The sequence below is a fragment of the Peromyscus eremicus genome, chromosome 5 (genome assembly GCF_949786415.1).
Source record: "Peromyscus eremicus chromosome 5, PerEre_H2_v1, whole genome shotgun sequence".
NCBI lineage: Eukaryota > Metazoa > Chordata > Mammalia > Rodentia > Cricetidae > Peromyscus > Peromyscus eremicus.
The window spans coordinates 131,507,619-131,522,778 of NC_081420.1; the positions used below are offsets into that span (position 1 = coordinate 131,507,619).

At 43.8% G+C, this 15,160-nt stretch overlaps 1 protein-coding gene across 2 annotated transcripts in view; it reads right to left on the minus strand.

Moving 5' to 3' along the window:
• Positions 1-2,421: 2,421 nt before the first annotated feature.
• Tox3 (TOX high mobility group box family member 3) overlaps positions 2,422-15,160 on the minus strand; it is a 100,546-nt gene continuing 87,807 nt past the window's right edge. For both annotated transcript variants that reach the window (XM_059264531.1, XM_059264530.1), the window contains exons 4-7: positions 14,506-14,775; positions 9,914-10,141; positions 8,115-8,195; positions 2,422-4,428 (exon numbers count right to left, since the gene is read on the minus strand). In XM_059264531.1, the coding sequence (XP_059120514.1) occupies positions 3,676-4,428; positions 8,115-8,195; positions 9,914-10,141; positions 14,506-14,775 (1,332 nt within the window). In that variant the 3' untranslated portion in view covers positions 2,422-3,675. The remainder of the gene's footprint in view (positions 4,429-8,114; positions 8,196-9,913; positions 10,142-14,505; positions 14,776-15,160) is intronic.

Genomic DNA, 15,160 nt, shown 5'->3' on the forward strand with positions numbered 1-15,160 from the left:
TGCAATTAACTCAAACGGACTGTACAGTACATTATTCTGTTAGTGCACAGAAGATCAATAAGTAAGAGGAAAACCCACCCCAGCCCTCCACTTTCCCATCCGATTCTAGTAGGTCTGAGACGGATCATGCTACTGTGATGTGTACACCGCAGCTAAGGCAGGCAGGTGGTGCATAGACACCATTCAAAGTTGGCCTATTCAGTCCCGACTCCTCTAAGGCTCCATTCATGCATAGCAAAACACCATCTGGTCCTATTTTGCCTCCAGCAATCACAGCTGACCAAAAACGATAATAACAGCTGTTGCAAAACAAAAGCCAAACAAAGGGGGTGGGTGAGGGGGAGGAAAGGTTAGATTGAAGTCCAGTGCTGAAAATGCTCTGTGAAGTGAGAGCGGAGAAGAGACCGTTCAGATGTCTGGAGCCCGCTGAGTGGACAGCAGAGGACTCCTACTTCAACTTGAGATATTAATCCATCTGTCTGGAAAGCCTTCAGACCGCCGTCAGGTGGTAATATATTGCAGAAATTATGCTGCACGAAGGCATTTAAGTTTCTATTCTTTGAGTCAGGAACTAACGACCCCGTGTCAGCTGAAAATGAAAAGTCCTTATGCTCTTTCATCAGACGGCCATACAGGTGAACACAGAAAGGGAACACAGTTAGCTACAGTAATAAAATAATATCCCCACAACAGGGGAGGGACGAGGTGTGCGTGATGGAGATAGGGTTTGGGGAGGGGGAGACTCTTAACATCCCTAGAACACTTAAGGATCTACCCAATAGGGTACCATGCTTCTCATACTGATTTTCATCACCTGGATTTATTTCTGACCTACTAAAGAAGGAGTACCAAACCCTTATTTAGAGGCAGGGACAGAAACCAGTCACTCAGTCAAATGAAGTGTAAAGCAGTGAACCCTGATTAAAAACAAGTTGGTAACAAGAGTGGGAGACTTGTCACATGACTCAGGTCTTTTGATGTTTTGAATATATAGTTTTGCCTCGTGATTAATTTTTTTAATTGTAATTAAATCATCTTTTTCTTCCCCTGGAACTGACCATCAGTAGCTTTACATAATTTGATGAATGCGATAAAACGCTAAGATTTACATATTAAAAACCCAGTCATGGAATAGCTGTGACAACACCTGCCTCTAACGGCAAACACTTGCAAACAGACTTCACTTGCAATTAAGCCTCATCACTAGTGACATTTTCTTCCCCAGCAATACTTCATGGGTTTTCAAAATGACAATTATAGAACTAAGACACAATTACTGTCACATGGAGTTTAGCAATTAATTTTGAAGACATTTGTCCAAAGGTCCCACCACAGAGTATCAAATGGTTCTTATTGCCATGTAACGTTCGTTGCCATTCACAGAGACCCTCTGAGCGAGCACTGGCTTGCTCCTGATGGGTCTGCGGCAGGCAGCTCCCTGCTTTGCGGAGCACAGCTTGCCCCTTGTAGATGTGGTTAGGCATCTTTCTAAGGCTGTTTGAACACTGATACCTGTCAACTAATACATCTTATGAAAAGCTCCAATTTAGACATAAATTTTTCTATAGCAAGAAGCCTATAAATTTATAATCAGAATCTCTCGCTGTTCAATATTTGTACATAATACAGAGTATGAGAGGATTATGAAATATTGAAAGCAAAATTCATTATTCATAACCCACAACATACAGTAAATATTCTTTGAAGTACAACAACTTTAAGGAATCCATATTCTATTATTTTTTTTTGAGTGTCTTGCATGCAGCAGTGAGGAATGCTGCCATGCACACGCTCACTCCTTTCAGATTAGGATTCTAGTCAGGGTTGACACTTGCTGTTTTTAATTTTCATTTTATCATAAGCAGTTTAAGACTGTTGCCAGTGGTAATTTGCAATTTTTATCAAGACCTCTTCATTACAGCTCCTGACAGGACAGATGCTGTAATTAATCATGCAAGACAACCGGGGATCATGGTCACACAGCTCTCAAAGGGAAGCCACCACAGAGCAGAGAAAATGGGGGGGAGATGGGCACTGAAATTCTTATTTTGGCCTCAAAATTAGGACCCGCCATTTATTTTAATCGAAATAATAACCCAATGGCAGCCACACTAGCCCTGAGCAGAAGACAATTGTTTTTTGCCTTACATAAATATATTTGTATCTTACCTGTATTTTATCTGTAAATAACTTGTGTCACATTTGTATCTTAACAAATAGATAATTACAAAAAACAAACAAACAAACAAACAAACAAAAAACCCAAAACACTCCCCATCTCTTTTCAGGGCCCTGGTATCTGGCTATAAAATCCAAGTTCTCAGTCATGAATATTGTGTTCCCGGTTGAAAAGGGAGGACGATGCTCAGCTCAAGCAGGCCTGGCCGGGGCCATGTTCCCCATCTCAACGTAGTCAAGGGACCAAAGGTAAAATTTGACATTCCATTTTATTTGAAAAGTGAACAGTGTCCTTGCCCTTGCATCAAAATACAGTCCACAGATTTTACTGAAATGTGTTTATTCTATAGCAAGATAAAAGCATTTTTGTTTTAGTTAAGCAAAATACAAACAACTTAATTGCTGCTATCATAACTCATAAAAAAGTATAAAACAGCATAAAAACACAATAAGCAATGTAGCAATGGATAGTTTATGTCACCAGTGTTTACGTTAAAGCCTGGTTTAGGAAAACTTTACAACACATGATATGAAACTTACAACTGGGAAAGAAAATATTTACATTGATTATTTCAGATGTAGTGTGCCTTTTAAATATTCAATATTCTACCGGTATTACATCATAATAAAAACTCTTGCTTTTTCTTTTTAAATCTTAACTTTCGTAATAACTGTTTCATTTAAGTGCATTTCCCTTTTAAAAATACAGTGTTTTTATTTTTCGAAACTTGTCACTCAAAACACGTAATATAGTATTCACAACTCTTCTAATTGGAATGAACATAATGGGCTAACAGTGGCCATAGATATTGTCACAACATATACTGTGGTTTGATTCAGAGAAGTCATGGATACAAAGTAGAAGTAAGTAAATAAGTCAATAATTGAATCTAATCACTTGCTTTTTCTTTTTTCTGGAGAGATTTAGAAAAAAAAATAAGAGCTTTGGCAAAAGTCTGTGATTTACATTAATTTTTTTCATGACAAAAAATGCCATCAACTATTCACATCATACAAATGTTTGTATGAAACTGGATCTTCATATTTCAGGTAGTTACAACTGTGCTTTGTACTTAGTGTTTATTTTAGGGCTTCAGAAGTTCAAACAGCCTGGGAGTGTGGTTCACTCACTTCTGGAGAAATAAGGCCATTTTTTTTCTATGACTCGGAAAGGCCAGTTTACAGTCATCCATATGTCCCAGGATTCATTAAATGGTTTGATTCACATATTGTAGGTATAGCCTGAATAAATAAAAAAGGCAGCACATGACAGAGCGCAGCTTCCTTGTTTAAAAACAAAGTGATGTATAGTCAGCTAAGAGACGCTTCCCAGCTACACTGCAGTTCTTATTGCCTATCTAATAGACACTTGAGAGGACCGTTTTGATCTGTTACACACTGCTGCATAACGAGAGCCAACTTACAAGTTCCAGTTTGCACACCTTCCCTCCTACGCCTCTCTCCTTGGTGCACTCCAATCCGAGTGCCTCATGCACCTTAGAAAATACTGACCTGCGGTAATACTTGAGTCTGTGTCTGGGACTGGATTTGAGGCTGGTGCTGCTGAGAGGCTGGCTGAGGGCTGCCGATGGCAGGAATGGGGGATGTGATCTGGGAGGTGACTGGGGAGTGCTGCCGGGGAGAAGGCTGAGACTGGTGCTGCATGTGCTGCAGTTGCTGCAGCTGAAGATGCTGCTGCAGCTGCTGCTGCAGCTGCTGTTGGTTGATCTGTTGCTGGAGATGCTGCTGTTGCTGCTGCTGCAGGTGCTGCTGCATGTGGTGCTGGAAATGCTGCTGTTGCATCTGCTGCTGAATTTGCTGATGCATTTGGTGCTGCTGCAACTGCTGCTGCTGCATCTGCTGCATCTGCTGTTGCTGCTGCTGCTGCTGTTGCTGTTGCTGCAGCTGCAGCTGATGCTGCTGGGTTTGCACCGAAGGGCTCACCTGGGTGGAGGCTGCTGAGCCAACCATGGCCGTCCCCATGGAGCTTATCAGTGGAGCCCCAATGTTCGAGGGCATGTTGGCTGCGATGGTGACTGATGTGACAATCTGGCTCATGGGTAGTCTCATGGTTAAGGGCTTGGGAGCGATGGACCTAGGGAGCGACTGTGGGAGAGTCTGAGGTGAGGCTGGGACTGTCCCATGTTGAGACAGTGGTGTGTTCAGAAGGAGGGATGATGTCAGATTGGTTGATGCCAGAGTCTGCTGGACAGAACGGATGGTCTGGGCTTCTGCTGATTCAGCAGCAGCCTGCACAGAGAGGAATAAAGTTCCGGAATGTTATAATCTACAAATATATACTATATACACTGACTCAGAAAACAGCCACCACCATTCATGCTGCCCCATCTCCATGGCCTTCATCATGCGACTGTTTAAGCACTTCCTGAAGGCAGAGTCAAATCTGCTCCGCTTCACAGTGAGTCTGGGCTGGTGTGGTGCCTTAAGGGATGGCCCACCCTCCCACTCACTCTCCACACCTAGAGCCATCCCAGAAAGATAGATCTGTGGGCCTGCCTCACTCAGGAGCCAGCTGCATACCAACTGCAGGCATGCTACTCCTTCAATCAGATGGAAGAGCAGGACTCCATCGGAAGGACCAGTCAGCTACCTGGCTTTCTCCAATAAAGCTTATCTTTGTATGTCACCGGGTTGTGTGACTGGTTGTTACACAGCATTAACTGGGGTAAAAGATAACTGACACGCATTTAAAAGCAACAGTACTTCATCATTCTAAACATGCTAGCCTCCCTTCTGAAGCAACACTGTGGAAAGACAGTGGATTACAGCTCTACCAATGCACATGTGCAGTCACTCAGGTAGTTTTCAGTTTCGCTTCTACAACATGGCATCACATGCCACTGAACTTGTATAGACGCTCTGATATGAGAGTTAACTCATGCACCATGCATTCAGAACTGTATCGAGTAACAACAAATACCACCAGACACCGAATTGCTGGAAAATGTCAAAACCCCATTTGCATAACTATTTACCACAGTAGCCACTCAAACATAAGGAAAACATAACTACATTCTTCAAAGACACCGAATGGAAGCCACTCATGACTTTAGAAGTGTTTCAGGTTTAACAACTATTTTCAAAGACCCCCAGAATTCACTGATGAAGCCATAGATGAAGAGAGAGCATTAAAACGTCATATCATGCAATAACCCATTAAACAATGTTGGAAGAGCAATTCCATTTTGTGACCAAAACACACAATTCTGCAAAAATTTCTTTTACACATGCAAAAGTGGTTGGAATGTTTCACCTTAGAGACAGTTTCACCCTTCATTTTTCATAAAAATCGCTATTTTTCTGCTTTGTTTGCTTGACTGGTTTTGGTGGTGCTAGTGGAACCAAGCACCTCCTACATGCTAGGCAAGTAGACCACCACTGAGCTCTCTCTCCATGCTTTGGGTTGGTTCTTTGAGGTGGGGGGGGGGTAGCAGAGGCCACTACAGTGCAATCAAGTATCATGAGACATCTTTAATGACTTTAAATATTTACTTCTGCATTTTTGCGACTCAGAATTATAAAATTCTGCTACTGAAGGAACCTGAAAAAGGCTTCATACAGAGCCCTCCAGTGTATCTGATGGCTCCGGTTCAACACACCACTGTGAAGCAACACACTTCCATGGGCAATGTTCTCTGTCATTGTAACTGTCAATGTAACTGTCACTGGAGGGTCCTAGTCTAAAGGCTTAGGGGAGACAGTGCTATAGCTATGCAAAAGTATCTTCAGAATTTATTAGAGGACTCACAAAACAGAATACACAGTTCCGTAATATAACCGTCATGTATTCTAATATTTAAAAATCACCAGGCTAGTTTTAAGGAGGAAACTAGATGGCAACTGTCTGCTGACCCTGGTCAGTGGCATCAGAGAGTCCTAAGGTGGCAGGCACTTCAGTGGTAAATGAAGCTGGACTAGTGGCTGTGGAGGTGCCTGCCAGATTGACGTGCTGAAAACCTAATGGCATGCTTCTATTAGCTTCTCTGAAGATTTAAATTCAGTAGACAGTGGAGTCACAGACTGGGGTGGAAGTCCTGGGCTCTGCACAGAGAGGCGCACATTGTATGGGAATATGACGCAAACCTATTGCCAATCTCTTTCACTGTGGCCCTTATGTTCGAAGACTAAGATCTCATACCTCCAAATTCTCATGAACCAGATTCTCTTAATTACTCTAACAGGATTTGATTTATATCCATTCTCACCATGAAGGGAAGTCTGGGAGTCTTCAACTGATCATCATCTTAACTTTTGGAACCCTAAACAGATCCAATTCTTCAGAAGCGTGATACAGCAGGCACCTTGTACCACTGGATGCTGCCTCCGGGGAGGTCACTGTATCACTGACTACTCCACCCTTCGGGTCCAGGTTGAAATTCTTCTAAACTCATACCTCAACTATTACTTTAGTTCTTTTCCGACTGCCTAAATATAAATCCTAGGACCCTGTGAACATCATTTACCAAATTTAAGACACTAAACAGTGTTTTAAATGGGTCCTTTTGAAATTCTGTCTTTTTGGTGAAGGGTCATTAAAGCACATTTGGAGATAGCTGGGAACCCTGACTCTAGTCCCAATAGTGTAAGTTATCCCTTCTAGGTCAGTCACAGACTGCAGGATCCTAGTTGTGTTGCTATGTCCCTTTCAGATAGTGGTTCTCGGTTTAAACTCATACACGGTCACTTGCTGACACTCTCACTCCCCAGGGTCACCTATCCTTGCCTCTGGGTACCCCAAAAGCAGACTGGTTCACTTGAGAAGCACACACTGCTGCTCTCCCCAATGCTCCCACCTAGTCATCAACTACACCTCTATGTGGTTGTGTACACAACGCCCACAGAACCTACTTTCCATCCAAGGCACATCTGAGTTCAGACTCAGTGTATCTGCCAGTGTGCATCTTCCAGAGTATCGGAAAATGCGTTCTGCTCTTGCCCTGATAAATGTTTTCTCTCTAATGAAGTGGGAAGTGTCCCCGAGAGCTGTCAACAAAGGCAGGAGGCCCTCTGTTGATCGGATTCAGCAGAGCTGCCAGTGGTGGATCGTCATACAAAGAAGAAAACAACTCAGGTGAACAAGAGAAGAAAGGGACGAAGCCCTTTCAACGTGGCTTTGAGGCCTTATGGACTCGAGATAACAATACTGATGAAATGGAATTGGCTTCTCAGAAGAGAGGAGTCCGCTGCTAAAACCTACTAGTCCGAATTATTCACCCCAGAGCCCATCTAAATTCTAGAAAGGCAAAACACCTCAGTAACTAATTGGTAAAGTAATGTAGGAGCTTAGCTCTGGTGGTGGGCTAAGCAGTAGAGTGCTTGCTCGGTGTGTGTGAGGCTCCGGGTTCAGTCACTAGGACCTCCATATAGATGGGTGGATAGAGTACACATTCCTTTTGGATCAAGGGAATAATGACCTAGAGAAGAGCTGCTCTGGAATATTAATGCCTTTTAAAATACATCACTGTATATTCTATGCATAATGCATATACTTTGTGTCTTAGTACTTGGAACAGGATTTATTTTAAATAATCATGAGACTTATTTATTTATATGATGTGAAACAACTGGTCAAAAATGCACCACTGCTGATTACGATAATGTAAGCACTGGAGAACTTATGGTATGCTCAGAAATGCCTGACAAGCACACCCCTAGCCTCACACTGAGGATATTAACCCAGATCCAGTTCCTGACACGCGGAAAGAACAAGGGGCTATTTAAAATATAGCTATATGGCTACAAACGCAAATAGAAAGAACAGCAAATCCATTAGCAGTAATTCAGTCTCGGCAACTTACAGAAGCCCCTACTGTCCACACTATCAGGTGAGTAGTGAGTGTCTAATGGAGCGCTCCCAGGGAGCCACACCAAGTTCCCAGCACCTGAGCATGGCTCACACACTGCAGCAGGCTTACCTTGGAAACGAGGCTGGCCCGGTAAGCAGCCAGAGCCTTCAAGTATTCCTTCTTGGCGGCTTCTGTTTTCCTTTTATATACCTATTAAAACAAGACCACAATCAGCACCGCCCGCAGGCTATAAATTCTTCGCTATAAAACTGCTGCACAAATTAGGTCACATAAACAGAACCCACCTAAAAACTGGTCTCCCTGGCTCTGGTTTTTTTAAATGTTGTGCGGCGCGCGCGCGCGCGCACACACACACACACACACACACACACACACACACACACACACACACTCCTTGACATAAAAAGCCCTGCCACCTACACCCATGGCCAGGTTTGATGTTTACAGTTGAAGGGGAGAAGGATCTCAGGTTACCACTGAAGGCCTCATACTAGACCATGAACAAGCACCAAGGACCAGCTTTCTGCAAATGGCTTAAATTCTAGCAAGGACTAGGTTTCTCCGTCAGTGTCAATGTCCCCTCACACGCCCACCCTAAACTTCACCAAATCGGAGCTTTAATGACAAACTATAGGGGCTGATGAGATGGCTCAGCAGGTAAAGGTGTCTGCTGCTAAGCCTGACCAACAGAGCCCAATCCTTGGAACCCACTCAGTGGAAGGAGAGAACTGATTTCCTGCAAGCTGAAAGCTGGCCTCTGACCTACACACATGCTGTGGTCCCCGGTACAAAGCGCGCGCGCACGCGCACACACACACACACACACACACACACACACACACACACACACACAATTAGACAAAGAGAAAAGATGGAGCCATCTCAATCCTAGGCTTCTTTTGGAGAAAAAAGGAGAAGTAGAAGTCATAAATAATAAGAGATGGGAGATTGGCATACGGAGACAAGGGAGGAACCTAAGTACTGGTGCGCTGCACAAGATTTGGGCTTCATTTTTCTTAAACGGTCTGATGGCTGGCTGTTAGAACAAAGTAAAACCCTCTTTCCAGAATATGTTAAGTTTGGGGTACAGTTTCCTAGTTCCGTAGAACGGCATTTTGGGAACAGAAATCGGTGTGCTGTGCATGGTAATACGCTCACGGCAAGCCAACAGGCGCATTCAATGGTTGCACCACCCCGGTGAACAAGCTACCAGAATGAGTTCCTGATGTGCACCTCTCCACTCCTCCCTTCTGAAGCAACCATTCTGTTTTAGCACTGATAGGGCCTGTTCTTCCATAGATATATAAAAGCATTAAAGGTAATTGGAGTTTTATGCAAGCAGAAGAGGACCAACTCCAAAGGAGCCCGTCCTTCCCCTCATTTGTGCTGAGGACTTGAGAGCAGGCCCCTGAGGAAGTACCTCCCACCAGCATGGCTAATCTCTGAATACCGCTCACACTACCTAGTTTTAAAATGAATTTGGAATAAAATTTCAAATGCCCACTGACAATAATGAGACATGCAGAGGCAGCTTCAAAGTTTGGAAATACACCAGGATAGCACAAGGGTTCAGAAAGATGATCAATGGAAAAGCACGCAGGATGGATCTACTCCCTTTGTAGGGCCCTTTCTGAACAAAGGGGAAAATTCCACATTATTTAAAATGAAAAGATTATCATCAAAAGTTTATGCTTGCAGGCTACTGCCCAGATTCCTTCCAAGTCTCCTGTGAACCAATTTTGAACATGTACCCATAAGTTGCCTAGAAATCAATACGAGTTGTTCGGGTTTATTTACGTATGTTTTAATTCCATAGCTTAGACGAATGGGCTTTCTTAAGAAGCAATCATATTAGATGTAAGAATATTCTGGTAGCTTTACTTGTCCATGATAGATGCTTGTCTTACCTGCTTTTGCTCCTCTCCAAGGCTGTCCCACATAGATGCTACAATTTTGGAGACCTCTCCAAAGGTTGCATTGGGGTTTTGACCTTTAATTGCAGCCTGTGTGTCTCTGAAAAACAGGGCATATGCTGACACTGGCTTCTGAGGCTCATTGGGATCTTTCTTTTTCTTTTTCTTTGGAGTCTTGGGCTTCTTGCCAGAATCTGGGGCCGTTCTTTTCTCTCCAATGGCCTGCAAAGCAGGAAGAAAATTCACCGCCTAGAATGAACTTGCAGAGAATGCAGCAAGGCTTCCTCCAAGCCACAGTCGCTCTTTGAAGGTTTTGTTAAGGATCATCAACAGATGAATCACCACCAAAAGCGGGGGAGGGGCAAACTTGCTTAGAGTTAACTGGACAGCAGAGATTAGCATTTAGAACACTGATTAATGAGACCCGGAAGTAGCTTTGGTATATTCGCAACATATGCTTTCCATGGCAATTATGAGTAATGAAAGCCAGAACACTGCACCAGGCTACGCTATCTATATACAATGCTGCGCACGCACACATGAGCCCAGCAGTTCAGAGGCAGAGGGTTTAGAAGGAAAACCTAATAACATTTTGGATGTGGATCATATTTCGATATTTTAAACAAGGTCCCCCGCCGCAGTTACATGCCATCTGTATGAGTGGTCAGAATTGATTTTTGTATGGCTGATTTTTTTTTTTTACAAGAAGGTTGCTGTGCTAATGAGCCTCTGGAAGCGCAAACAGAAATTAGCTGTAATCACTACACTTGCACAAGTAAGGAAAGGTCACCTTTATTTCCTAAAATAATAACTTTCTAAAGGACAAGATACCGAGAAATATAAAAATGTCAAAACCACTTTAACTGGAGACAGAAAAGAAATAAATACTCATCGTAACATTAACAGCCTGTAAAAGAACACCAGCTGATACAAAGTCACCAAGACTAAGGGGAAAGCTACAAGAAAGCTATTCATTACACAGGGTTACAATGTAACTCTGAATACAACAGCTCTGCAGAGAGACATGGTCCCAGTACAGACTCCAAGTCAGAACTTCCCTACATATGATCCCAGCAGACATCCAAATTTACACACAGCCACACTTACTATTCATTTGCTGCTGTCACTTGATGCTTATTTACTAGTTTGTTTATTTTTATTTTATGTGTATGGGTGTTTTGCAGGCGAGTATGCTTATATACCACATGCACGCACTGTACATGGTAGCCAGAAGAGGGCACCAGATCCCTGGAACTGGAGTTACAGAGGTTGCGAGCAGTCATGTGGGTGCTGAGAACCGAACCTGGGTCCTCTACAAGAGCAGCAAGTGCTCTTGACCACCAAGCCTTTTCTGCTGGCTCTATAACCTTTTTATTGACCACATTATCATCACAGAGATACCCATCAGAGAAGGAAGGTAAATGACTTACCAACCTCAGCTTTCTCTGGCCTAGATTACAGTACAAGCACACTGAAGATATTTGTCTGTGGTTATTTTCATCAAGAATCCTCAAGTGTTTGGCAAAATCTGTTTAAAAGCCAGACTTAGCCCCAATGAACAATAATTGACCCAAGTTACTAACAGATTAGATTTTAATGATCTTGAATCTTAATTCAAATATTGCTAGAGTTTTAAAACTTTCTAAATGGGGGTCATTTGGAATTTAATCCAATTATTAAAAATTCTTAGGGAGGAACATAATAAGCAGTAACTTTTCTTGAGACCACTGAATATTTGAACCTTTGGGAACCACTGGCTGCCTTCCAGATCGTACTGTTTTTAAGTGACAGCCACATCTACAAAGCATACAAATGGACTCACTTCCTTTCCTACTAAAAGACCAGTCTTCGTAACTTCCACAGTTAATTTGATAATTCTGTAGATGCCACAGTCTTTTTTCTAAGTTTTCAGAATAAGCAAGACTTGTTTAATTCTACCCAATGACCTAAGGCTTGATGGGGAACCAGACACCTTTCAGTTAAGACATTTTATGGAAGCCAGGTTTTCTCTCAATGCAACAAGGATAAATAAAGCAATACAGCTGCAAGTGGAGTCCAAGGCTGGCAGTGCTGGTGCTAACAGTATGCTTAGTTCCCATGCAGCTCTTCTTCAGTAAGGAGAGCTGGATCATGTCCTCTGTAAAGCCATATTCAAAAGTCAGCAAGTTCTGAGGCCGCTCTTGGCAAAGTACAATTTGTCCTAACCATACTTTTTAAGACTAAACTAGAAACGAAGAATTCCACAGTTTAAACAACAGATCAGGATACAGGCTCTTAAAAAACAAAAAACAAAAAAAGCAAACAACAACAACAACAAAATTAACACTTTTAGTAGCTGACTTCAAAAGGCTGAGAATGCTAGAAAAATATCTTTGACAAAAAGAGTTATGTAATGATCATTTTAATCTTCCTTTCTCAGATATTGACTTAAAATGTAACAAACTGGATTCTTGGTCTTCACATAAACCTAGACCCTCACTTAAAGTGGAGTAAGGCAGGGAGGGGTCTTATGGACAATCTCTGTTTGACACAGGACCTGAGTGAGTGCAGTCAGGTGGAGGGAAGGATTCCAGCCGGATCTAAAAAGTCAGAGCTGGCTAAGCAGCCACAGCCTGGGCCTCTTTTCCTTCACCACAGGCAAGTCTCCATGAAGAAGGCTATCACTAACTCTGCACTGGTCAGCTCTGTGCCCAGCTGGATGCTGACCGGACACCGTACAACCAAACACTCCGCTTTAAATCCCCTTGCCTTCTGCAACATCATTCCAGCCTCTCTCTTTCCTCATCTCTCCTCACTTCTTCCCTTTGCTAGCTAAGATAATGATGTGCAGAGTTCTGACCATGACCATGACTCATTCCTTACATTGTCTTACACATGGTCCCAGACTCCAAAGTTCCAGCTCCAAAGGGCTTGAGGTCCAGACTCAAATGCCAGCACCTCAAACTCCCCCCACTGCAGGCCAAAGCCATCCATGCTGGCTCTCAAGCCAAAATCCACTTTCTCCGTTCCACTGTACCACCATATCTTAGTGACACACCCTCTTCAGCACCCCTCATTAACCTGGTATTGCATGCCCTTCTTTCCTCGGATGAAAATAAACAAGCCATCATGGCAGTCTCTTCTAATCCATCTCCTTCTCTCTCTTTTTTTTTTTTTTTCTTTTGGTTTTTCGAGACAGGGTCTCTCTGTGTAGCTTTGTGCCTTTCCTGGAACTTACTTGGTAGCCCAGGCTGGCCTCGAACTCACAGAGATCCACCTGGCTCTGCCTCCCGAGTGCTGGGATTAAAGGCGTGCGCCACCACCGCCCGGCCTCTCCTTCTCTCTTGACCCTCCCTGTGTACTGTTTTCTTTTTTTTTTTTTTTTTTTTTGGTTTTTTGAGACAGGGTTTCTCTGTGTAGCTTTGCGCCTTTCCTGGAACTCACTTGGTAGTCCAGGCTGGCCTCGAACTCACAGAGATCCGCCTGGCTCTGCCTCCCGAGTGCTGGGATTAAAGGCGTGCGCCACCACCGCCCGGCTTGTGTACTGTTTTCTACAGAAGGCCAAAGTGCTTCTTCTAAAGCATCAGTCTGATTACGTCATCCCTGCATATAGATGATCAGTCCTCAGTTACCAACGGAAGACCACACCACACACCCAAGCCATTTCTTCTACTTCTGTTCACCCGCCCTGAATCAAACTTCATGGCACTCATAAATGGAGACACACTTCCCAATGCTCCTCATTCTTCCCTGCACTAGAACGCTGGCCCCTCTCTTCTGCCTCACAAACTTTTATGCATCCTCTCAGACCTAATTCAAATACAACCTTTTCAATAACGTCTTCCTTAATCCACTCTCCCAAGCAGAAGGGATTGTAATCTCTGCATACTAGTGACATCAATTATGTCACTGATCACACCTGGAACTAGTCTTAACACTGGTATTCACCACCATGGCTTCTTAGAAACCTTTGCCCCACTAAACCCAAGAAAACTGACAAGCACAGAATAGGTCCAGAACACACCACCAGTAAAAGCATAATGGGTAATCACACATAATGTGTACCATCACCGTGCTCATTGTCATTAAAGTTACACCACTTGGGCATTCAGAAAAGCCACATCTGCAATCTATGTGTATTCAGAAGTGCATTCTCCAGGACAAAAGCAAAGGCATAGAGTAATTCAAACCCACCAAGTGCCCATCACTGAGAAACAGCATTCTGAAATGCGGCCAGCCAACAAAGGGAGGAAACTTGCTCATATCTGCAACAGAACCCGAGCTTTCGAATTTCTGAAGTGTCTAGAATATTTGGAAACCTAGTATAGGCCCTTCCATTTGCAGACCGGGACAGTTAAACCTCAAAAGCCTTAAGGGATTTGCCTAATGTCTTACAGCTCTTGGAGACCTGATCTCCCAACTTCCACTTCAGCGCCCTTTCACCAAAAATTGTGTGTGAAGAAAAAAAGATTTAAACCACCATCAATTGGAAGGTTTCTCCAAATCCATGAAGAAAAAGGAGGTGATGCCATGAATGTGATCCATAACATGAGCAGGTACGGGCCCAGCTGTCTGCTAGGCTCCACGCTAGGCCACCTCCAACTTACCCTGTTTGCTTCATCAGCGTCCTCTTCGTTGACGGAGCTGGAAGGGGAGGGAGTGGCTGACTTGCTTGCTGGAGGTGAAGGGGAGGTGTGGGGCACACTGGCCCCGCCCAGATTCAAGCCCAACTGCGCACTGAGCTGAGACTGGTTGATGGTGGTCAGCTGGGCAGGAGGCATGATCCCAGAGCGAGCTGCATCGGTCATATGGACAATTGACCTCATGATCAAGGAGGGATCCTGGCGGTACTGTGACACTTGAGTGTGGCTCTGATCCTACAAAGAGAAGAGTGGAGGGGGAAAGAAGTTGAGTTTCCCCAAACAGCAATGAACTTGCAGGGTGAGGGACTCGGCAGGTGGGTCAGAGCCTCTGCAGCTCTGACAAGACATTCAGATGCACACCACAAAGATGAAAGGCCAGAAACACAAAATGCAAAGATGCAACCCAGCTGTCTTGCTGTAGGATGGTCCTTGGATCACTTTTCTTAAAACACGATCTTCCAAAGGAGACCAAGCCTCTAGGGGTTCACCAATGAGTCTGTGTCCTTCTCATACTCAGTACTGGTTCCATGGCCCTCTAGCCCACTGTGTGCGAGGAGGACCCATCCTCTGCTGTACCCTTGTGGAAATGTAAATTCCCAGCAGAGAACGGCCAGAGAGA